The sequence below is a fragment of the Rana temporaria genome, chromosome 6 (genome assembly GCF_905171775.1).
Source record: "Rana temporaria chromosome 6, aRanTem1.1, whole genome shotgun sequence".
In the NCBI taxonomy this organism is placed as follows: Eukaryota; Metazoa; Chordata; class Amphibia; order Anura; family Ranidae; genus Rana; species Rana temporaria.
The window spans coordinates 109038120-109064161 of record NC_053494.1 but is presented as its reverse complement, the minus strand read 5'-3'; the positions used below and the strand labels follow the sequence as shown (position 1 = coordinate 109064161).

At 43.9% G+C, this 26042-nt stretch overlaps 1 protein-coding gene and 1 long non-coding RNA gene across 4 annotated transcripts in view; both read left to right on the top strand.

The window, feature by feature from the left end:
* Positions 1-3996: 3996 nt before the first annotated feature.
* Positions 3997-4465, top strand: LOC120942658. The gene is made up of 2 exons (XR_005750225.1): positions 3997-4150; positions 4240-4465. It is a non-coding gene; the product is annotated as an uncharacterized LOC120942658 (long non-coding RNA).
* Positions 4466-7239: 2774 nt separating this feature from the next.
* The window catches only part of HIBCH (3-hydroxyisobutyryl-CoA hydrolase), a 225646-nt gene continuing 206843 nt past the window's right edge, over positions 7240-26042 (top strand). The window contains exons 1-4 of one of the 3 annotated variants that reach the window (XM_040357165.1): positions 7240-7351; positions 20746-20812; positions 22712-22852; positions 23124-23208. In XM_040357165.1, the coding sequence (XP_040213099.1) occupies positions 7332-7351; positions 20746-20812; positions 22712-22852; positions 23124-23208 (313 nt within the window). In that variant the 5' untranslated portion in view covers positions 7240-7331. The remainder of the gene's footprint in view (positions 7352-20745; positions 20813-22711; positions 22853-23123; positions 23209-26042) is intronic. The other 2 variants (XM_040357163.1, XM_040357164.1) reach the window with 2 other exon arrangements.

The following is a 26042-nucleotide window of genomic DNA, read 5'->3' as shown; positions in this document are numbered from 1 at the left end:
CAACACCGTTAAAGTCTATAGGACATGAACGTAAAAAAATCAAAGTGCTCATTTTAAAAGGCTTATATGCAAGTTTTTGCCATACAAAGTGTTTGGGGACCTGGGCCCTGCCCCAGGGGACATGTATCAATGCAAAAAAATGTTTTTTAAAAAACTGAATTTTTTTCTTGAGCAATGATTTTACTAATGCTTAAAGTGAAACAATAAAAAATAAATATTCCTTTAAATATCATGTCAGGGGTGTCCGCTTAGTCTGCCTGTAAAGTGGAACATCTTTCTGATGTGTTTTACTGTGCCACAGCAAAATGACATTTCTAAAGGCAAAAATTAATTTAAAACTGCTTGCGGCTGTAATGTATTTTTGGATCCAGGCAATATAGATAGAAAATAAAATAAAGAAAAATAAAAGTATGGTGTGGGGGTCCCCCAGGCACTATATACTCTGAACCCAGGCACGATATACTGTACAGCCTGCCCTATATAATCCACAGAAAATTGGGCCTTAGGTATTGGTGCCCTCACAGTTATGCTTGTTGGGCTCAGGAACGGCCCTGCTGTGAAATATTATACAGTGAAACCTCAGATTGCGAGTAACGCGGTTAAACGAGCATGTCGCAATATGAGCACTGTATTTAAAAAAATCCTAACTGTTTGCAAATGTCTCCCAAAACGAGCAGGATTCAGGCCAAAGCGGTGTGCAGTACCGCATTTGGCCTGAGGTGGGGGGGGGGGGCGCCGGAGCCGATTGGCGCTGTTCAGAAATGCACGGAAAGACACACGGACAGCTCGACCTCTGCGAACAATGGGGATGGAGTCTCTCCGAGGTCTACGGAGGTCAGCCGAGGTGTCCTCCGGCCTTTCTGGTCGTTTGCGACGCTCTCCAGCGTCCCCCTAGTGCAGAGATGCCGGGGGACATTTTCCATGTATTTCAATGGTTCTAGTTCACACCAGTGCAGTCAGTTTCCAGTGCAGAAACTGACTGTACTGGTGCAGAAAAAAATGGAACTGCATCTGGTGTGAACTGGCACTGAAGGCAAGCATAGCTCCCAACTGTCCCTGATTTTGAGAGACTGTCCCTGATTTGGAACAATGTCCCTCTTTCCTCCTAATTTTGGACTGATCTCTATTAGTTGTATTTAAAATGCACTTTTTATCTTTCAAAAAGTGTTTCCCAGTGCTAAGCCTTTCATCTAATTTCTAAATTGCTGCATTTGTAAATTTCAAGGAATAGTAGGGGCCAAAAAAAAAAAAATAATAATCTGACTTTTTAACCACTTAAGCCCTGGAAGGATTTGCCCCCTTAATGACTAGGCTATTTTTTGTGATACAGCACTGCATCGATCTAACTGACAATTGCGCGACGTTGCTACTAAACAAAATGTATGTCCCACTTAAGGACCGACCCCTTTAGATATATGTCGGCAGAATGGCACGGACAGGCAAAGGCATGTACAGGTACGTCGCCTTTAAGATGCCACCATGTGGTCGCTCTCGCGACCCTGCCGCCTTCCCGTGAGTCGGACCGCGAGTCCTACAGACTCGATACCCACAGGGATCCCCGCGATCGTCTCACGGAGGTATGGAGCGGGGAGATGCTTGTGTAAACAAGCATCTCCTTTGCTCTGCCTAGTGACAATGACACTGATCTCCGCTCCATGTACTCGGAGCGGAGATCAGTGTCATGTGACACACAGCCCACCCCCCCTACAGTAACACTCAATAGGGAACACTTAACCCCTACAGCGCCACCTAGTGGTTAACCCCTTTACTGCCAGTGTCATTTTCACAGTAACCAGTGCATTTTTATAGCACTGCTCGCTGTAAAAATGACAATGGTCCCAAAAATGTGCCAAAAGTGTCTGATGTGTCTGCCATAATGTCGCAGTCACAATAATAATAATAAAAAAAACACACACATTGATCGCCGCCATTACTAGTAAAAAAAAAAAAAAATTATAAAAATGCCATAAAACTATCCCTTATTTTGTAGACGCTATAACTTTTGTGCAAACCGATCAATAAAAGCTTATTGCAATTTTTTTTATCAAAAATATGTTGAAGAATACGTATCGGCCTAAACTGAGAAAAAAAAAATGTTTTATATATTTTTTGGGGATATTTATTACAGCAAAAAGTAAAAAATAGATTTTTTTTCAAAATTGTCACTCTATTTTTGTTTTGTTAAAAACTAAAAACCGCAGAGGTGATCAAATACCACCAAAAGAAAGCTCTATTTGTGGGGAAAAAAGGATGCCAATTTTGTTTGGGAGCCACTTTGCACGACCGCGCAATTGTCAGTTAAAACGATGCAGTGCCAAATCACAAAAAGGGGCCTGGTCCTTTAGCTGCAAAATGGTCCAGGGCTGAAGTGATTAAGGAATCGCTACACTCAGAAAGATTGTTTTTCTGCCTACATGATCCCAGACTGAGAAGCTGAAGATCTGCCATTTCTGGTGAGTGGGGTCTCCAAAGGGGGATTCATACATCCTTTCGTGGGAACTTTAGTCTTGCAGAAGATTGAGAAACAGTAATTTCATAGCACATGTTATTGTTGTATTGTCATTCGCAATTTGCATATTTTGTATTACTTACGGGCACTTTTTTATAGCTTTGTCACTAGGGAATTTATTTATTAAATTCACTATTTAGTTGCCAGCGCTTCTCTTTATTCGTTTATCATATACCCCCAGACGATCGTTCTGTGCAACGCACAGGGGCCCTTCGCCAGTGGACATATTCCCACTTTGCAAACACCTCTCTCCAACCTCAGGAAGTTTTCCACTACCAGACGGGACTCAACCAGCATCATTCTGCCCCAGTCAGCTCTTTAGCGCCATATTCGAGACGCCCATGGTGGGATGATCCCTAAAATCAAATTCCTTATTTTGGATAGAATACACCCCAACAGTAGAGGGGGCGACTGGAATAGGACTTTGTTGCAGAGGGAGACAAGATGGATAGCCATGCTAGATGCTACTAGAAAACCAGGCCATAATGAAATAGTTAGCTATCGCCCCTTTCTGGAGGGGTTCTCCTCCGGGGGATGGGAGGAATAGACTTCTCCACATCCATCCCCCCTCCTCTCCATTTCGTTTGACCTCCGACTATCCATGCTCTACTATGTACGACCATTTTTTGTACACTTATTTGCTGTATAATGCTTCGCGGGTGAGGGTATCTGTTTGGCCCCCACCTGACGCACGTGGGGGGCATTTCATGCGCACCTACGGTTCACCACCTGGGTTTTGTTATGTTTGCCCCCCATATTTGCAGTCATTTCTGCTTTCTTGCGTCAGCGCACACTCAATGCCGGCTGTTTCCCAATTTTTGGGCGATATCTGGCATGCCCTGTGCGAAAGGCCCTCTCCATCTCCCTTCCTTCCTTCCTTCTTTCCCCCCCCCCCCCCTTTTTTTTTTGTCCCGTATTGATGGCATTGTCATCCTAATTCGGGTTACATACTTGTGTAAGGGTGGATCTGCACTGGCAATATCACTTATTTAAGTGATATCTCCTCCCTCTATTATTTTTAATTTTTAATTCTATTTTATTTTCAATTTTTGATCAATGTCATATATGGAATCACCATATTGACATTGATATAATTGCGTCCACTTGCGGACTTTATGTCCGTCTGCCGCGATTGCGTCATCATGCCAACGCTACTATATGTGTCATTGCAGCAATGGTGTCACCATGCTGATCGACACATGCGTACTACACTTGTGCCATCAATGGGCTCTACTTGGGCCCTTTGTGGACGTCCATATTTTTGACTATCATGGCGTCTGCTAAATTTATTTGGACTGTGTAGGCATTAATGTTCGAGTGTAGTCACCGCACTGATATTAATGTGCTGGTGTCCACTTGCGGGCTCCATCACAATATCGTAATTTCCGCAATTGCAACATTACGCAGTGCGCGCGCGCGCGCATGCGCCTAAGCCGCTAATTGTACTCTATTCAAGCCCATCCCGTTTCCCCCCCCCCCCCTCTTTCCCTTCCTTCCCTAGGCGTGGACCTTTTTGGTAGGCTATGATTGTATATCCTCCCCGTGAACACAGAGACATTGATCTCCATATACAGCATTCTCCCCTTGTTTTTGGCGTACTTTCTCACTGAGACAGGATTCTATCTACAGATCTTATTGACTGTAAGTAGCTCATATCTGTTTTGAGTTGTAAATATTGTTTACGTTGAATTTTTTCTATGTAATATGTGTATATATCTCTTTTCTAATAGACATGTATTTCTCTGACACAATGATCGTCTGTAATACCCCTTGAAGAAGGATCACAGATACCGAAACGGCTGTCGGGTTGGACCAATTTTTGTCTCATGTCTGTTTTATTGCTTTACAAATAGGATCTGTATACCACTTGCATGTGGTCTTTTATCCTTGCTAGGACACTGTACGATGTCCTGACTTGAATTATTTAAATAAATTTGCTATATATTTTTCTACTCATTTATGTGTTTGTGTAACTTATAAAGTCCCACCCTTGAGGGGGTATTTCATGTTTTTTCCATAACTCTAGGGATGTGGTGACTTACAAACACTGACATTCTCCTGATTGTGGGGTCCCTCTTTTTCAGTCAGTTCTTTAGAGCAGGCTGCTGGAGTACTAACACTGGGAGACACTATGACAATGCATATTAAATACATCTTCATAAAATTTCCACAAGTATTAGGCGACGCTCCCCCCATGGCTCCAAGCACTTTTCCAAGACAAGGGTCAGACATTAAGGATGAGCTTGGGCGTGTTCGCAACCCGCACATGTATAGCCTATACCAGGAAGTTGGCACTGCACAGTGCTAATCGCAGGCAGTTAGACATTTTCCCGATCCACGGCTGTAGAGATCGAGAAATGTCTCACTGCTTGTGATTAGCGATGTGCAGTGCCGACTTCCTGGTGGGCTATGCATATGCGGATTGCGAAGACGCTTGAGCTCACCCTGATCAGCAAAAGGAATGCAGAGGGGTACAGAAGCTGACACACCCCACCTCCCTCTGCATACTGTCTGCTGCTGATTGTCTTGGGAAAGCGATTGGAGATAGAAATGAGTGCTGGTAATAAATTCAGCAGTCTCCTTGCTAGCTTAGTGTTTGAATGGCTGATTGGGGGGGTGGGGTGGGGGGGTCCTGTCCAACCACACAGCACTAGGAAAATCAGACGAAATATAGAAATACAGGACAAATACCGAACACTGTAAAAATGGGGCATCATCTTTAACCACTTCCCTACCACAGGACTTTAGGGGGATATCTGAATGATGCCTGCAGCTACAGGCATTATTCAGATCGCTTTCCTTTCAGGCGGCGACCCCCTTCCCCCCCGCCGCCATCCGATGCTTCTCCGGGCTCTCCCATGCCATCAGAGGCCCGGAGAACGAATCGGCCACTGCTGGATGAGAAGAATGGAGATTTCCTTCTCTGACCGTCGGAGGCCCGGGCGCGATGCTATGACGTCACGCCCGGGTACCCGGAAGTAAACAAAGCCACTGAAAGCATGAGATCATGCTTTTCAGCCTGGGAGGAGAGATGTGGGGTCTTATTGACCCCGCATCTCTCCCTAAAGAGGACCTGTCACACACTATTCCTATTACAAGGGATGTTTACATTCCTTGTAATAGGAATAAAAGTGATAAAAAAAAAAAAAAAAAAGAAGAAGAAGAAAAACACCCCTGTCCCCAGTAGCTTGTGCTCAGAAGCGAACACAAGTCCCGCCCACATATGTAAACGCCGTTCAAACCATACATGTGACTTATCACCGCGTGCGTTAGAGTGAGAGCAATAATTCTAGCACTAGACCTCCACTGTAACTCTAAACTGGTAACCTGTAAAAAAAAATTAAAGCATCGCCTATGGAGATTTTTAAGTATCGAAGTTTGGCGCCATTCCATGAGTGTGTGCAATTTTAAAGTGTGACAAGTTAGGTATCTTTTTACTCGGCGTAACATCATCTTACACATTATACAAAAAAACTTGGCTGACTTTACGGTTTTGTTATTTTTTAATTCATGAAACTTTTTTTTTTTTTAACATTATTGCGCAAATATCGTGCAAGATAAAAAGTTGCAATGACCCTAGGGTGTCTGCTAAAAAATATATATAATGTTTGGGGGTTCTGAGTAATTTTCTAGCAAAAAAAAAAAAATTATGATTTTTACATGAAGGAGAGAAGTGCCAGAATAGGCGCGGTATGGAAGTGGTTAAATCTGCCCACTACCACCATGCTGCGATTCAGCGGTTGAACCACACTTATACACACAAGGGTAGGGTGACCAGACATCCCCATTTTCAGGGGAGAGTCCCCTGATTGAGGACACTGTCCCCGGACCAAGTCTGTCCCTGGTTTTGTCCCCAGATTGGATTTATTGGGGGCAGGGGCAATTTCAAAGTGCAGAATTAAAATAAAAAAAATACAATTACACACCCCCGCTCCGCCGTGCCTACTAGCATAGGGGGGTTGTATTTTTCCCATTATCTGTGCCCCTTTCTGATGATCATGTGCTGGTGGGTACGGAGGGAATATCTTCAGTTTCGGGCGCATGCCCATTCAGCTTCGCTCGCATGTTCTTCTGCCTTGGCTCAAATCCTGGCCAGCCACCTGCCTATCTTCTTGCCTTCCCTGGTGGAGTGATCTTCCTCAGCTCTCCATCCAGTATTAGCACTAGCCGGGGGCCCGAAGAGTAAGACTGTGAGACAGGCGGCGACGGGCAGAGAGTCTCTGATTGTTGCCATTACTAGTAAAGAAAAAATATGTCCCTGGATTTCATTTTAAAAATCTGGTCACCTTACACAAGGGTCTATATGTTGAGTCACCTACCTATCAGTATGTCTTCAATTTGTGGAAGGAAAACAATCAAATACAGAGCTTGTATACAAACTCCATGCAGATAGCAGTGAAAGTAAAACAGGAGCCAGTGATATGAAGAATCCTGAAAACTAGCAGGCTGAAATCTGTAATGAGAAAAACAAGTTTAATGTACTAACTGCTTACTACTCAGTTGGTTATACTACCAGGTATTTTTTTTTTTTTACATAGTTTCTCAGCGAATTCTATTTCTAATTAGTGTAACTTCTATTCGGGCACAATTACATGCACTTCTCAACCACGCACAACTAACACTGCAAGCGCCATACAGATGTACACAGTACAATATGTCCATATGTGGTATCAATAAAGATTTGTGGGATAGATAAAAAAAAAAAAAAAGCACAGATAGGAGTGAAGCCGTGACGTCATTGGTCTGCGACTCACTGTACTGTCAGCTCCCAATGTCAGCCTGTGCATAGAGCTCGGCAGCTGCAGGAACTCCACTGACAACAATGCTGGCTTCCCGGCTCAGGTACGCTGCACTACATTCATTACACGCGTTTCCGTGCTCCGGTGCCGGGAACATGTATAAAGGAATGTTTATATTGTGTCACCGAAGCCCACACTTATTTCATTGCTCCGTGTGTGCCAAGATAAAAGGGAGGCTGTAGTGTACACAGAGGAGTCTCATAAATGAATGTCTTAAAGAGGAGCCCCGAAAAAATTAAAAGTCAGCAGCTACAAATACTGTAACTGCTGACTTTTAATATAAGGACACTTACCTGTAAAGGAGTCCAGTGCTGTCCTTACAAATCATTACACTTACCTGTGCAGGGATCCAGTGCTGTCCTTACAAATCATTACACTCACCTGTGCAGGGGTCCAGTGATGTCCTTACACATTATTACACTTACCTGTGCAGGGAGTCCAGTGCTGTCCTTACACATCATTACACTTACCTGTGCAGGGAGTCCAGTGATGTCCTTACACATTATTACACTTACCTGTGCAGGGAGTCCAGTGCTGTCCTTACACATCATAACACTTACCTGTGCAGGGATCCAGTGCTGTCCTTACAAATCATTACACTTACCTGTGCAGGGAGTCCAGTGCTGTCCTTACAAATCATTACACTTACCTGTGCAGGGAGTCCAGTGCTGTCCTTACACATCATTACACTTACCTGTGCAGGGATCCAGTGCTGTCCTTACACATCATTACACTTACCTATGCAGGGGTCCAGTGCTGTCCTTACACATCATTACACTTACCTGTGCAGGGATCCAGTGCTGTCCTTACACATCATTACACTTACCTGTGCAGGGGTCCAGTGCTGTCCTTACACATCATTACACTTACCTGTGCAGGGGTCCAGTGCTGTCCTTACACATCATTACACTTACCTGTGCAGGGGTCCAGTGCTGTCCTTACACATCATTACACTTACCTGTGCAGGGAGTCCAGTGCTGTCCTTACAAATCATTACACTTACCTGTGCAGGGAGTCCAGTGCGGTCCTTACACATCATTACACTTACCTGTGCAGGGAGTCCAGTGCTGTCCTTACACATCATTACACTTACCTGTGCAGGGAGTCCAGTGCTGTCCTTACACATCATTACACTTACCTGTGCAGGGAGTCCAGTGCTGTCCTTACACATCATTACACTTACCTGTGCAGGGATCCAGTGCTGTCCTTACACATCATTACACTTACCTGTGCAGGGGTCCAGTGCTGTCCTTACACATCATTACACTTACCTGTGCAGGGAGTCCAGTGCTGTCCTTACAAATCATTACACTTACCTGTGCAGGGAGTCCAGTGCTGTCCTTACACATCATTACACTTACCTGTGCAGGGAGTCCAGTGCTGTCCTTACACATCATTACACTTACCTGTGCAGGGGTCCAGTGCTGTCCTTACACATCATTACACTTACCTGTGCAGGGAGTCCAGTGCTGTCCTTACACATCATTACACTTACCTGTGCAGGGAGTCCAGTGCTGTCCTTACACATCATTACACTTACCTGTGCAGGAGTTCAGTGCTGTCCTTACACATCATTACACTTACCTGTGCAGGGAGTCCAGTGCTGTCCTTACACATCATTACACTTACCTGTGCAGGGATCCAGTGCTGTCCTTACACATCATTACACTTACCTGTGCAGGGGTCCAGTGCTGTCCTTACACATTATTACACTTACCTGTGCAGGGATCCAGTGCTGTCCTTACACATTATTACACTTACCTGTGCAGGGGTCCAGTGCTGTCCTTACACATCATTACACTTACCTATGCAGGGGTCCAGTGCTGTCCTTACACATCATTACACTTACCTGTGCAGGGAGTCCAGTGCGGTCCTTACACATCATTACACTTACCTGTGCAGGGAGTCCAGTGCTGTCCTTACACATCATTACACTTACCTGTGCAGGGAGTCCAGTGCTGTCCTTACACATCATTACACTTACCTGTGCAGGAGTCCAGTGCTGTCCTTACACATCATTACACTTACCTGTGCAGGGATCCAGTGCTGTCCTTACACATCATTACACTTACCTGTGCAGGGGTCCAGTGCTGTCCTTACACATTATTACACTTACCTGTGCAGGGATCCAGTGCTGTCCTTACACATTATTACACTTACCTGTGCAGGGGTCCAGTGCTGTCCTTACACATCATTACACTTACCTATGCAGGGGTCCAGTGCTGTCCTTACACATCATTACACTTACCTGTGCAGGGGTCCAGTGCTGTCCTTACACATCATTACACTTACCTGTGCAGGGAGTCCAGTGCTGTCCTTACAGTACACATCATTACACTTACCTGTGCAGGGGTCCAGTGCTGTCCTTACACATCATTACACTTACCTGTGCAGGGAGTCCAGTGCTGTCCTTACACATCATTACACTTACCTGTGCAGGGAGTCCAGTGCTGTCCTTACACATCATTACACTTACCTGTGCAGGGGTCCAGTGCTGTCCTTACACATCATTACACTTACCTGTGCAGGGAGTCCAGTGCGGTCCTTACACATCATTACACTTACCTGTGCAGGGAGTCCAGTGCTGTCCTTACACATCATAACACTTACCTGTGCAGGGATCCAGTGCTGTCCTTACACATCATTACACTTACCTGTGCAGGGGGTCCAGTGCTGTCCTTACACATCATAACACTTACCTGTGCAGGGGTCCAGTGCTGTCCTTACAAATCATTACACTTACCTGTGCAGGGAGTCCAGTGCTGTCCTTACAAATCATTACACTTACCTGTGCAGGGAGTCCAGTGCTGTCCTTACAAATCATTACACTTACCTGTGCAGGGAGTCCAGTGCTGTCCTTACACATCATTACACTTACCTGTGCAGGGATCCAGTGCTGTCCTTACAGTACACATCATTACACTTACCTGTGCAGGGAGTCCAGTGCTGTCCTTACACATCATTACACTTACCTGTGCAGGGAGTCCAGTGCGGTCCTTACACATCATTACACTTACCTGTGCAGGGAGTCCAGTGCTGTCCTTACACATCATTACACTTACCTGTGCAGGGGTCCAGTGCTGTCCTTACACATCATTACACTTACCTATGCAGGGGTCCAGTGCTGTCCTTACACATCATTACACTTACCTGTGCAGGGGTCCAGTGCTGTCCTTACACATCATTACACTTACCTGTGCAGGGAGTCCAGTGCTGTCCTTACACATCATTACACTTACCTGTGCAGGGAGTCCAGTGCTGTCCTTACAGTACACATCATTACACTTACCTGTGCAGGGGTCCAGTGCTGTCCTTACACATCATTACACTTACCTGTGCAGGGAGTCCAGTGCTGTCCTTACACATCATTACACTTACCTGTGCAGGGATCCAGTGCTGTCCTTACACATCATTACACTTACCTGTGCAGGGAGTCCAGTGCTGTCCTTACACATCATTACACTTACCTGTGCAGGGAGTCCAGTGCTGTCCTTACACATCATTACACTTACCTGTGCAGGGGTCCAGTGCTGTCCTTACACATCATTACACTTACCTGTGCAGGGAGTCCAGTGCGGTCCTTACACATCATTACACTTACCTGTGCAGGGAGTCCAGTGCTGTCCTTACACATCATTACACTTACCTGTGCAGGGAGTCCAGTGCTGTCCTTACACATCATTACACTTACCTGTGCAGGGATCCAGTGCTGTCCTTACACATCATTACACTTACCTGTGCAGGGGTCCAGTGCTGTCCTTACACATTATTACACTTACATGTGCAGGGATCCAGTGCTGTCCTTACACTTACCTATGCAGGGGTCCAGTGCTGTCCTTACAGTACACATCATTACACTTACCTGTGCAGGGGTCCAGTGCTGTCCTTACAAATCATTACACTTACCTGTGCAGTAAGTCCAGTGATGTCCTTACACATCATTACACTTACCTGTGCAGGGGTCCAGTGCTGTCCTTACACATCATTACACTTACCTGTGCAGGGGTCCAGTGCTGTCCTTACACACCATTACACTTACCTGTGCAGGGGGTCCAGTGCTCTCATTACACATCATTACACTTACCTGTGCAGGGGGTCCAGTGCTGTCCTTACACCTACCTGTGCAGGGGTCCAGTGCTGTCCTTACACTTACCTGTGCAGGGGATCCAGGTCTGTCCTCACCTGAGCTCATTCGTCACTGGGCTTTGGTTTCCTAGCGCAGGCATCTTAAAATGGAAGTAAAGTGCAATTTTTTTTAACTTGTACCTCTAAGTAAACCCATAATAAGGCTTACCTGTAGATACAGTGAATATCTCCTGAACTTGCACTGCTTAAAGTGGAGTTCCACCCACAAATGGAAATTCCGCTTTTCGGATTCCCCCCTCTGGTGTCACATTTGGCACCTTTACAGGCATTTGCTCCCACTTCCGGGCATAGATCCCTGCAGTATCAGTGGCAATCTACACCGTGTCCGGCCCCCCCACTGTCTTCTGGAAGACACGCAGGTCCCAGAATACAGCAGGGACCAATGAGATTGCGCATGCACAGTAGGGAACCAGGAAGTGAAGCCGCAAAGCTTCACTTCCTGATTCCCCTACCGAAGATGGCGGTGCCTCCATCCGAGGGACAGATCAGTTTTGGGTGCCGACATCGTGGACACCCAGGACAGTAAGTGTCCACATATTAAGAGTCAGCAGCTGCAGTATTTGTAGCTGCTGACTTTTCCTTTTTTTTTCCGGCGGAACTCCACTTAAAGAGGTGGAGATCTACCTGAACAACAAAGGAGAAGTCAAAGATCAGCGGACACAGTGTTGCCTCCTCACACCTGATTTGAATCTCCAATTGCCTTACTACCGTGTCAGAATCATGGATTTAAATCAGGTGGTGAGGAAGCAACATATTGCCGCCTTACCACCCGTCAAACACATTAAGGCTGGGTTCACACTACTACACTACTTTCATCCTACTTTGCTCTGTGTTCAATGTTTCCCTATGAGAGGGTCTTGTAGCGTCCTACACAAGTCGGTCCGACTTTGAAAATGCTCCCTGTACTACTTTTGGTCCTACATTGATCCTACTTCAGGCCCATTGAATATCATTGAAGTCGGACCAAAGTAGGAGCCTGTTCATGAAAGTAGGATGGATGTAGGACCAATGTAGCAGAGCAAAGTAGGATGAAAGTAGTGTAGAAGTGTGAACCCAGCCTTAGGTCGCTTTTGAAACAGGGCCTGCTGCACCTGTAAATGAGCCCTTAGTTGCATTTGACAGCAGCACACTTATGGCTCGTTCACATGTAGAGTTGGGGGTGGTAAAACCCTGAGGCAGCAGCCAAAGGTGTACACTAGAGATGGGCTTGGGTGTGTTTGAAATCCCACATGCCCAATCCCACCAGGAAGCCGACACTGCACAGCGCTAATCACAGGCAGTGAGACATTTCCTGATCTGTGCAACTGCCCGGGAAATGTCTCACTGCCTGCGATTAGTGCTGTGCAGTGTCGGGTTCTTGGTGGGATTTCAAACATGCCCGAGCCCATCTCTAGTGTACACATACTGCAGCAGGAATGTAACACCCTGTTGCTTTTGCTGGGTGCTACCGCCTGCCAATCGCAATCTATTCAAGTAAATGGGGCTACTCTGCAACTACATTCTTCTGTGGGGTCCAAGGGGTTAAAGCAGGTGGTGAGAAAGCAACACAACATTGCCTGCTTTAACCCCTTATCTGCTGTACTGCACAAGGTTGCAGGGCACTTGCAGAGCTGCCTCATTCACTTGAATGGGTCATGCTTGGCAGGTGCTACACCCGCCAACCATGGCAGGGTATAAAACTCCTGCTGCGGCTTTGACATGTGTACACCCCTGGCCACTGCAGCTAAAGGGAATGGGGTGCAGTTGGGGATGATAAAAACATCTTAACTATTCAGTTTACCCCCCCCCCAAAAAAAAAAAAACTATAAATGAGCCCTTACTGTTCTGAACCCCCTGTAAGGCGGCTTTCATACTGATGTGCTGCTGTTTACTGCAGTGCATGTGCAACTTTCCTGGGTTTACTGCACTTTTCCATAGACTTCTATTATATCCGGCAGGCGTGGTACACTTTCTGAAAGCACATCAGAAAAGCTAGTAATTGCTCAGATGAAAAAGTTTGATAATCAAAAACAGCAGCTGGCAATCACACAACAGAACATATGTGTATAAATAATAAAAGACTTAAGATTGCCATGATATGACAAAAACACACAAAATATAAATGTACATATACACAATGATCAGTCTATAAAGATGTCCACATTAATCTGTCCATAAAGGAATCCAAAATAAGTGAAATGTTCTTGAATATTCGTTTCTCAGTGGTAATGAACGACTTAACACCACAAGTGCACCTTCCAACGTGATAAAAGGAAAAGCTGTGCCCTTACCAGATGACTAGACTCCACGTTATAGGAGCCTAGTAAAGCGTGGGTTAATACAATGCATAGAATCTCTCCTCTGGATGTAGGCATGATGATGAAGATATCAGTTCAAATGGCTGCTCTCTGTCTCTCACTCCCAGGTGAGGTGTGGTAAAGAATGCCAACATGGCATAAAACCATTATTGGTTTATTGGGATAACACAAGTCCAATCAGACAAGGATAAAACGTTTCATCCTTTTCTGACAGTGGGGAGCCTTCCCTGCCATCAGAATACACTTATTAGCACAACTGGGTATACCCTGCAGCATTGATAGAGCAGCAAAAGCCTCAGTGGTTGTACAGAAACACTACCACAAGTGCAGTGACATCACCACACTTTGGGGTCTGTTATTAAAACATTGCTTGGTTGAATGACATTTGCATTCATGCAGGCTGGACAAAAATGTCTCAGTCTCTGTAATAGAGTGATTCCTATGATCGCCATCTAGTGGCCAAAGTGCAGTATGTTTTCTCATTGAGGTAGTTCAGAAAACTATACTACATTTTGGTCACTAGATGGAGTTGACAATCATAGAAATTAAAGGAGTTGTAAAGAATTAATTTTTTCACCTTAATGCAATCTATGCATTAAGGTGAAAAAACTTTGGATGCTGCCGACCCCGAGCCCCCGTTATACTTACCTGACCCCTCAAAAGTCCTGCGCGGTCCCGAGATCCTCTTCGCCGCTCAGCCTGGCCGCTGATTGGCTAGAGCGGATGGATTGAGAGCAGCGCAGCCATTGGCTGGCGCTGCTGTCAATCACATCCAGTGACGCAGCGTGCCAAGGGGCGGGGCCGAGTGATACAGTGGCCGCTTGCTGTATCACGGGAGCGCGCCTGCAAGGACTCACCACCATGCGGACCAGAGACAACCGCCGAGGGACCCCAGAAGACGTGGATCGGGGGCCACTCTGTGCAAAATGAACTGCACAGTGGAGGCAAGTATAACATGTTTGTTATTTTAAAGAAAAAAAAAATTCCTTTAGTAACCCTTTAAAGTGATTGTAAAGTCATTTTTTCTATTTATTTTTTTAAATATGTCTTTATTAACCTTTTTTTCATTACAAAAATAAAATAAAAATCACAGTACATAAATACTTAAAACACTACACAAACACACACATGTACAAATACGGTCTCAATATACCTCTTCATAAAATTGTATTTCTATGTATAATCCCTTTTCCAGGAGATCCACTAACCTTTAACATGGAAAAATACACAAACCTACATTTTTGGTCCAACTAATGAAGAGGGGAGATAAAATACCTCATTCAAAAGAAAGCTACAATTGCAAAAATGGATACAAGAAGAATACAGGGGGGGGGGGGGGGAGGGGGGGAGAAATACTGGAGGGAGAGAAACAAAAAAATAATAATTTTATACTTACCTGCACTGTTGTAGTTGTTTTGCACAGATCCTCCTCTTCTCAGGTCCCTCTTCTGTGCTCCTGGCCCCTCTCTCCTGTTGAGTGTCCCCACAGAAAGCAGCTTGCTATGGGGGCACCCAAGCCGCGTTACAGCTCCCTGTGTCCATTCAGACGCAGAGCCCCAACCCGGCCCTGCTACTTTTCTCCTCTGATTGGCTGGCTGACAGCAGCAGCAACAGCCAGTGGCACTGCTGCTGTGTCTCATCCATTCAGGAGGGAGAATTTCGGATGGCTGAGACACTTGTGGACATTGCTGGACAGAGGGACCTCAGGCAAGTGTTAAGGGGCTGCTGCTGCACACAGAAGGCTTTTTATCTTAATACATAGAGTGCATTAAGATAAAAAACCTTCTGCCTTTACAACCACTTTAATCGAATACAGTAATTAGAGGGAAAATTTGCCCAGCCTGCACAGTGATGGCATTGGTTCCTAGAGCTGAAGGATGCAGTTTCGGTGAGCACCAGCAGGTGTCTCCCAGCAGATCTCAGTATTTATGCTCCACCTGATGTTGGCTGCTAGAACAATATAGAACCCCTCCCTTGATTTGCATCATTGTTTTTGCCAGTTTGCTATATACCTGCTTGCTGATCCTTGCTTTATCATGTACCCTCTTACCCCATCTCTGCTCCCCTTGTTCCCAGTCATGCCCTATTAATCTCAGCTTCCCTTCATTTGTATATAGTGTATTTTAGTTGGTTTTGCTTCACTGTCACGTTTATTTTTCCCTTTTTCTTATGGTGCATTGATGTTGGATTGGTGATGTTTGCATTCGGCCCCTTTCACACTTGTGCGACTTGTCATGCGACTTGGGACTGCAAAGTCGCATGACAAGTTGTTCCCCATGATTTACAGTGATAACCATTCATATCTGTGCGACTTCAAAGTAGTCCCTGTACTACTTTGGTCAGACTTTCATGCGTTGAGGTCCATAGACCTCAGGTTTACACAGGCATTCCCTGAAATCGTGTCACTTTTAAGTCGCAGAAGTGTGAATGGGCCCTTAATAAACGTTATTTTTTTCTTACTTCGTCTCATTCCAGTTTCCTAAATACAGTTACACTGAACTGGTCATCCTTGCTGCTGCTGGATACCTGTACTCGGTATCCCTTACAGAATGTTTTACGGACAGACCTCTAGTAGTCCATTGATCCTTGCTCCAGACCCTAATTCAAGGTTTGTACCTTGGTATGAACCTGTGGCTGGACTGCTGAGCCTGTGCATTTTACCTCTGATCCACTGATTGAGGTTGCAGGTTCAAATGGAATTTTTTTTTATAAATGAACAGTTTTTTTTTTATATTAAAGGGCTTGTAAAGGTTCGTTTTTTTCTTTTCTAAATAAGGTTCCTTAAAGCTAGTGCATTGTTGGTTCACTTTCCTTCTCCTTCGATTTCCCTTCTAAATGTTTTTTTTCTTTGTCTGAATTTCTCACTTCCTGTTCCTCCTCAGTAAGCTTGCCCCCATCATCCGAGCCATTTTGGCTGGGGGTTAGTCAGCGTGGTCGCCCCCTCCTTTGGGACTACATCCCTCCCAAGGGAGGGGTGAGCACGCTGACTAACCCCCAGCCAGATGATGAGGGCAAGCTTACCAAGGAGGAACAGGAAGTGAGAAATTCAGACAAAGAAAAAAAACACTCAGAAGGGAAATTGAAGGAAAAGGTAAGTGAACCAACAATGCACTAGCTTAAAGGAACCTATTTATAAAATAAAAAACAAACCCTTACAACCTTTTTAACCACTTGCCGACTAGCTGCTGTCATACTGCAGCAGGTGGGCTCTTTCCCGCAGCTGTACGTCAGCTCCTTCAAGAGCTATAGCAGGTGCGCCAGCTGCATGGCGGGGGGACCCGATGCGCGTGGCCGCCATGTCTGCTGGCCACCCACGATCGTGGGAAAGAGAGCTAGAATGGGGATCTGTCAATGTAAACAGACCGATCCCCATTACTGACAGGGGAGGAGAGAGATAGAGAGATCTGCTGTTCCTAGTGATTAGGAACAGCGATCTCTCTGCTCCAGTCAGTCCCATCCTCCCCACAGTTAAACACCTCCCAGGGAACATATTTAATCCCTTGATCGCCACCTAGTGTTAACCCCTTCCCTGCCAGTGACATTTACACAGTTATCGATGCATTTTTATAGCACTGAACACTGTATAAATGTCAGTGGTCCCAAAAATGTGTCAAAAGTGTCGGATCACAATCCCGCTACAAATTGCAGATCGCCGCCATTACTAGTAAAAAAATATAAAAATGCCATAAATCTATTTCCTATTTTGTAGACGCTATAACTTTTGTGCAAATCAATCAATATACGCTTATTGCTATTTTTATTTATTTTTTGGTATTTATTATAGCAAAATTTAGAAAATATATATTTTTTTCAAAAATGTTCCTGTTTTTTTTGTTTATAGCGCAACAAATTAAAACCGCAGAGGCAATCAAATACCACCAAAAGGAAGATGTTTTTGTGGGAATAAAAGGACGTAAATTTTGTTTGGGTACAGCGTTGCACGACCGCACAATTGTCAGTTAAAGCAACGCAGTGCCGTATGATAGAAAAATGGCCTAATCATTAAGGGGGAGAATTTTCCGGTCTGTAAGTGGTTAAAATGGGTGTATTTATGATTATTAATTTTTGTCCGACTGAAGCTTCAACTTTTCCCCACTCTTTTCAAAAGAAAAAGCAGCTCTTTTACTTAACTACTTTAGCCCCAGAAGGTTTTACCCCCTTAATGACCAGATCATTGTTTGCGATACAGCACTGCATTACAATTGCGCGGTCGTGCGACGCTAAACCCCAAATAAAATTGATGTCCTTTTTTTTCTTTTGGTGGTATTTGCTCACCTCTGCGGTTTTAGTTTTTTTGCGCTATAAACAAATGAAGAGCGACAATTTTGAAAAAGAAAACAATATTTTTTTACTTTCTGCTATAAAACAAATCCAATAAAAAAATATAAAAAGATCTAATTTCTTCATCAGTTTAGGCCAATATGTTTTCTGCTACATATTTTTGGCAAAAAAAATCCCAATAAGCGTATATTGATTGGTTTGCACAAAAGTTATTGCGTCTACAAACTATGGGATAGATTTATGGATTTTTTTTTTTTTTACTAGTAATTGCGGTGATCAGCATTTTTAGTGGGATTGCGGCGGACAAATCTGACACTTTTTGGGGATCAGTGACACTCGGGGAAGACCGCACGCAATTGGATCTCCGGTGGCACGCTTGCACCCCCTAGAGGCTATTGCACGAAATGACGTACAGAAACGTGATTTCGTGCAATAGAGCCACTTACGCGGTCAGCAAGTGATAAAGTGGTTTCAAAGGTATGACATTTTTCACCTTGCTGCATTAAGTAAAAAATGTCCCAGTATTTGTATTGACTCCCCTGTCACAGGCACACATTAGAAGTGCTGACTATGCCTGCCCTTTGCACCCCCCCTCTCCCCTCCATTCATAGAATCTGTACTATCACTTACACAGTGAAAAGTGCTTTATGAATGAAGGACTGGTGGATGAATGAAAGATCCACCTCCTCCATTCACAGATTTCACCAAAAACAGCAGCCACCAGCACAAGGGACACTTCATTCAGAGACGGTATGTTTTATGGAAACAAAATAATTCAAATAGAACCAGTGACTGTTATTTTCTTCTTTTAAACATAGAAATAATTGTTTAAGGAGCATGCCAAACATTAAGGTTTTCTGATGACTTGTTGATTCCTCAGTTTTTTTACATGTTGCTTTTCCTATTGCAGTCATGAAAAAGTAATTTTTGATGTAGTGATCTGTATAAATTATACAACATCCAAGAAATTGTATGGATAACAGACACTGTATACAGGAGTAAATAAAGTGTAGAGTGGGCGCCCTCTACTGTGTATAGAATGTATTTATTCAAATGGAAAATTATGTCTAGATGATTTTGCTACCATTGCTGTGCATCATTGCCTAGCCCCATAGGGGCAATTTCTATGTAATGTTTTTCATCTGAGAAGGAATTTGTTTTCATGTCGATGCAGGAGAAAAGGAAAATGACAGTAGGCAATGCTACATTTTCCATTTTCTTGATACTTGTATGTCTGCATACATATGAAAGCTAGCCAGCAAACTTGAATAGTGAATGAAAGACTGATTGATGAAAGAAAGCTGATCAGTTGCAGACAAAGGTCATGGTGGATAAACTATCATGTCAAATCAAATAGAGTCAAGGTGACAAACTTTGTATAATGTCTTGAAAAAGTATTCATACCCCTTGGCATTTTCCACATTTTGTCATGTTACAACCAAAAAACGTAAATGTATTTTATTGGGATTTTATGTGATAGACCAACACAAAGTGGCACATAATTGTGAAGGGGAAGGAAGATGATAAATGGTTTTAATTTTTTTTTTACAAATAAATATCTGAAATATTTGCTGAAATTTTATTGAATCCATTTTTCCTTCTACTCGTGAAATGTTCCCTGTGCCACTGGCTGCAATACAACCCCAAAGCATGATTGATCCACCCCCATGCTTAACAGTTGGACAGAGGTTCTTTTCATTAAATTCTGTGCCCTTTCTTCTCCAAACGTACCTTTGCTCATTCCGGACAAAAAGTTATATTTTAACCTCATCGGTCCACAGAACTTGTTTCCAAAATGCATCAGGCTTGTCTATATATTCATTTGCAAAGTTCAAACGCTGATTTTTGTGGTGAGGACGTAAAAGAGGTTTTCTTCTGATGACTCTTCCATGAAGACCATTTTTGTACAAGTATCTCTTTATAGTGGAATAGTGTACCACAACTCCAGTGTCTGCCAGATCTTTCTGGAGGGATCGTGCAGTCAAACGTGGGATTTGAATTGCTTTTCTCACAATCCTGCTAGCTGTTCTGTCTGATATTTTTCTTGGTCTTCCAGATCTTGCTTTAACTTCCACTGTTCCTGATGACTGCCATTTCTTAATTACATTCTGATCAGAGGATATTGACATCTGAAAACGCGTTGCTATTTTCTTATAGCCTTCTCCAGCTTTGTGAGCGTCAACTATTTTCAGTTTCAGTTTTCTAGACAACTGCTTAGAAGAACCCATGGTGCTGATTGTTGGGGCAAGGTCAGATGAGTCTGGGCATTTAAAACCTTTGAGATTGACATCACCTGGTCTTCCCAGACGATGATTGAGAACAATCCATGACACTGGCAGGTCTCAGCTTTGCAAAGGGGGCAGTGCATGCTTGAAATTCTGCAGGGTGCCCAAACTTTTGCAGACGCCATTTTTTTGTTATCTTTAATTTTGAAAGTGTAAATGATGGAAATAAAATCTAACTTTTTTTTTTTACATATTATAAGAATGTCTAATCTGTAATTTGATGCCTTTTGGAGATTTTTCCATCTTTCCTTGACTTCGTTTTGCACATTAATACACATTTTTACCTGAGGTGCCCAAACTTTCGATCCCCACTGTACACATTAAAATATTTTATCTATTTTTGTTTTGAATGTTTCTCCAAATACAGAAAGAAAGAACCTATTAATAGATTGTATCAGTACTAATTGCCATGTATTTGTGTGTTTTAGGCTGATGTCCGTAAACCGATTACACAATATTTCACAACATTTGGTAGGTACAACTCTGAGATCTAAGGTAAACATAGGTCCTTCTATTATTAGTGTACATCCAAGTATTCCATATTTATGGGTTGTGAAAATACATAATTGGCTTTATTTATTTCATAGCAGATGTTAGGTTCTTTCGTAAAACGTAGAAGTTGATTACCTACCACAGTGTTTCTCAACTCCAGTTCTCAAGGCGCCCCAACAGGTCATGTTTTCAGGCTTTCCCATTTTTTTGCACAGGCGATTAGATCACTTTTACTGCTTTAGTAATTACCACAGCCGTTTCATCTGAGGGAAATCCTGAAAACATGCTCTGTTGGGGCGCCTTAAGGACTGGAGTTGAGAAACACTGGCCTACCATTCTGACACTGGGTGGAGAGGCACATTGATTGGGTACTGATAAAGAAGTCCATAAGCTACTTGAATGATATGTGTTGCTGATACTGTGATCTGAATTTTATTTTGTGTCACTGTATAAGAATGTAAATAAATGCATTTGTCCACCTAAAACTGATCATTCATTTTTCGTGTGGGCAGTCTATGGGGGGAGCCATAGCTGTCACACTAGGCTGCTCCCCTTATATGGCTTACATATATGTCTGTATCTCTTCATCTCCATTACATGTGAGGGTAGGGCAATTGGTAATTTACAGAATATAGCTAGGAAGGAAGATAATGTTTGGTACAGCTCACAGGAAGTGACAAGGACGTGTTTTTTCTGGCAAGATCAGTAGGTATTTTTTTGTATTTGATGAAAATGTTCTTAGCTTAAAAAAAAGAAAACCAATGCAGCAATCACATTTAAGGACTGGCCACTAGGTCAGGGGTCTCCCAACTTTTTAAACAAAGTGCCAGTTTACTGTCCTTTAGACTTGGGGGGGGGGGGTGGACTGTGGCCATTGAAAGTAGGAAATGTCCTGTCATCAGGAGTAAACAATGCCCCATCTTTAATGTGTGTGGTATCTCGCGCCAAAAAAATTAAACTAAAATAAACTACAAATGTACTCGAGCTGCTACCCAAAATAATCAGATGATTATAACAGTGAAAACATATGGGGGGTGGGTGCGCTAGCAAAATAGTAATATATAAATATAACAAGTGCCAAGAAACAATGATATAATACTAAAACACCTAATGATACTAGAAGATCTAGTGAAAATGTCCTTGAATGCAGTAGTGCTTACTGCTGGTGATTTTCCAATATTACTGTGCAAACCGTAATATGTGACGTAAATAGATAGGACCAAGTCCAATACATGCAAAAAATCAAAAATTGTGAAAAAGAATTCTCATGAACAGTCCTCAAAGATTATTGAAAGATGCGTGCTTCCAATCAGATCAGTAGTGTTCTCCCTTCACCATAAAGTTGACAAACACCCGAAGTGAATGAATAAGATGGCTCCTTACCAAATAAAAATGCCCCTTAGTTTGATACCAAAAAAGGAGACATTTAAAGCTTTAACAGGATAGCCTGTATGATCAGATGCGTCCTGGCAGTGATAGTTGTTGCAATCATTGATGTCCCAGTAGATGCATGAAAAACAGAATGGTGCCAAACATAGTGTAACTTGTTTATTTTAAAAATAGAAAAATTAATACAGAGGGAGCCAAGTGGCCGCTTACTATTTGAGGTGCCTCAAACCCGGCACTGAGGCTCTGTCGCGTGGGATCAGATGGTAAATCCTGGGCGCTGTGAGCTGCACTCGTTGCCCGAGCGTGCGTTCCACCTCAGCGATGATCGGAACCAGCGGTACAGGAAGTGACAAATTAGCGTGCGTGGTTGGGTACCCACCATCGCCGAGGTGGAACGCACGCTCGGGCAACAAGTGCAGCTCACAGCCTTTAACCATTTTTTTTTTTTTAGATAATATTTGCCTTAATTATATTAGGTTTCCAGAACACAACCTTTTTTCTTTTTCTGTATAGACCATGTCCGGCCACTCTCCATCAGAAGCAGAGGTTCTTCTAGCAAAGAGTGGATGTGCAGCAGTGATCACAATGAACAGACCAAAGGCTCTGAATGCCTTAAACCTTAACATGGCTCGCCATATTTATCAAAAACTTAAAGTAAGTAAATAGCAGGAACTGAGGTGGATATTTTGCTTTTTTTTTGCTTTGTTGGTAATGTTCAACATATTATTTAATTTATTGCATAAACAATTATAAATTGCTAATGGCAAAAAAAAATCATGCCAGCGTAACAAAATATATTGCATATTGTATGCACTTTTGTTTGCATTTATTCCTTCTTTTTAACACTGTGCTTTGAATTTTGTATCCAACATTGTTGATAATTTTTTTGGGGGATTACATACCTTCCTTTGCTATTTTGTTCTAGCTTTGGGAAGAAGACCCGGACACATTTCTAGTGATAATTAAAGGCTCTGGAGGGAAGGCATTTTGTGCTGGAGGCGACATCCTTGGTAAGGGCTATCTGATTTCATGAGTACTGTAAGTTTTTTACTGTAAATGTTTTCTTCTTTTGTACTACCACAAAATCATAAGATTCACAGAGATGTCAACCCAGGAAAAAACTTACCAGGGTACCAGCGTCACAATGAAAACTGAGTATGAGTATGACTAATTCAGTTCAGAGAGTATGTTCTGTAAGAAACATACAGAACAGCATAGAGAGTGGGCTATTGAAAAGCATTGAAAAATGTTAAAATGGTCTGTTAATAAGTAAAATTAACTACACTACAGCATACAGAGTAGGGCCTTCAGAAGTAAGTAAAATAGAAAATGATGCACAGAATGTGGCATTCTGAGGTACAACAAATAAATCTGAGGACGAGGACTGCACTTTCAGTGTTTAACCTTGGTAATAGATGGGTGATTGTAGTAGATGGTGCTGTGCATATAACAGTAAATATGATATGATATGTTTGCAATAGAGCGCTGGTGACAACTTATCATTTTACTAAAGAACAGAGTTTCTAAAATAAACCAAAATGGTGGGTGTGACGGTATTACAATGATATCCCCGTCAACGTTCCCTTCTTCCCATAACGAAAATCACCCCAATATTCCACGAGGAGGAATATTCCTGGAGTCGCCCCAAAAAGCCATACATGAGACAAGCTTACTGCTGGAACAACACAGCTTTAATGGCAGCATTCAGCTAGATATATATACAGTTTACAAGCTAATCACCAATCAAAGAACAATGAAATCTTCACCCCCTTTTCACACACAGTGGAGGCTCTTTATACAGAGGACAGGCAGACATCTCGGTGCCGATTCTTGAAGACACATTTCTTTAGACAATGACATCAGTGACGCTAATTACTAGTTGTACTGAATACATTAACTAGACAGCTCGACCCCGCATATAGAGAGATTATTACCACAATGGAGCAATCAGAATAATTAACACAAGCCACTTAAACACAGATCTCCTTCACACAACACAATAGATCAATTAACCTTTAGAAATAGTGAGGGGACATTAGCACTTCAATAACCTGTTAGCCGAGGACTGAATCACACATGGCAAGCAGGGAGAATTAATTAGACATATAGGCAAATGCATCACCTTTTTCTCCCTGCTCCGGCAAACCCGGTTGGACCTTCCCTGGTCCAGTAGGGTTGACGGGTTCAGAGCTTTTAGTCTGAGGTTAACTCCGTTTGGCGTGACTGACCTCTCTTGGCAACTGCTTCAGACTCAGGTATGCCACTAGGTCGTCAGATCACACGCCGTTCAGTCCCCAAGTCTTTGTGCGATCTGCAGAGTCACCAGAAGTCAGTGTGAAGACGGCGAATGGGTCTGTGCGCCGCCATCTAGGTGTCCCGCTATGGGAGGGGCAGGTTATGGCTCTGAAGTGACAATCACAGGTGATTCATAAAAAAAGAAAAAGTTATATTTGTTGAAATGCTGTAGCACCGGTGCTCAGAGTTGGGGGGGGGGATCAGTGCCCCATAGGGTCAGCCACCCTCTGCTCCCTCCGCAGCCGCCAGTTCTCCTCTTTGAGCTTCTCCAGCTCCATCTCCAGTTCATGGAGCCTGGGGGGGTCAGCCTGCTGTGACCTCAGGTGGTTGTTCTCCTCCTCCATGCGGCTTATGCACTCCTCCAGCTCTATGTACTCACAGATCAGCTCCTGCTTGCTCATGTCCTGCAGGCTCTCCACGTGGTCCTTCATCATCAGGAACTGGGTGGTGGTGTAAGGGGCCACCGGTGGGCCCTTGGCGAACATCTCGGCCCGCATCTGTGACGCCCGCTGCGACTCCCTCTCCAGTGGCTTCTTATCCTCCCAGGTCAGCTTGTTATACGGCTTCCAGGACCTCTTCTTCTTGGGGGGTAGCCGGCGGTGCCTCTTTCTGCCCAGCTCCTTCCAGGGCCCCTCCGGCTCATGGCTGTCGCCCATGACTAGCTGACAATGGTGTTCCCTGTTGTCCGTAATAACAGATTGTACCGTGAGGACTTCGTAAAGGGTGTCCAATGGTTCTTCCTGACCCAGCTCGTGGAGATCCCAAGCCGAGTCTACACAATGGGCTGCTGCTGGTGGGCGGTACCCAGGTTGAGACCAATTTGACCTGGTGTTGTCATTCATGGGGCAATTCTGCTTGAAGTGACCCAGCTGTTTGCACCGGAAGCAGCGTTGTTCGTTGTCCTCCTGGCGTGCATAGCGAGGGCTAGATGTCATCGGTCTGTTAGGAGGTTGGTATCTAGCGGCTGGTGGGTGTGAGGGCGCCGTTGGTCGTGGAGGTTGTACCTGTGGTGTGACCTGGTTTGTCTTGCGAGTATCCGCATATTCATCCGCCAACTTTGCGGCCTCTGGTAGAGTCATGGGCCTGCGATCTCTCACCCAGTCTTTGACATCCGTCTGGATGTGATTGTAAAATTGCTCCAGGAGCATTAGTTGCAAAATGTCCTCTGCAGTGGTGGCCTGGCTGCTGTTAACCCAGTTAGAGGCCGACAGGGATAACTGCCACGCCCATTCCGCGTAAGAGTCTTCCGTGGTTTTGCGTGAGTCCCTGAACTTCTGTCGGTGGGACTCTGGGGTTACTGCATAACGAGCCAGGAGCACTTCTTTAACCCGGGCGTAGCTATGGATATCCTGATCTGGCACGGTCCGGAAAGCATCAGAAGCTTTGCCTGACAGTTTGCCTGACAATATTGCAACCCACTCTCTTCTAGCTATTCGGTGCAGGTTACATTGTTGCTCAAAATCTGCCAGGTAGTTATCAATCTCACAGTCCTTTTCATCAAAAGCTTTAAAAGCGCTAAACGGAATCTTCCTTGCGTCTGCTGTGCTGT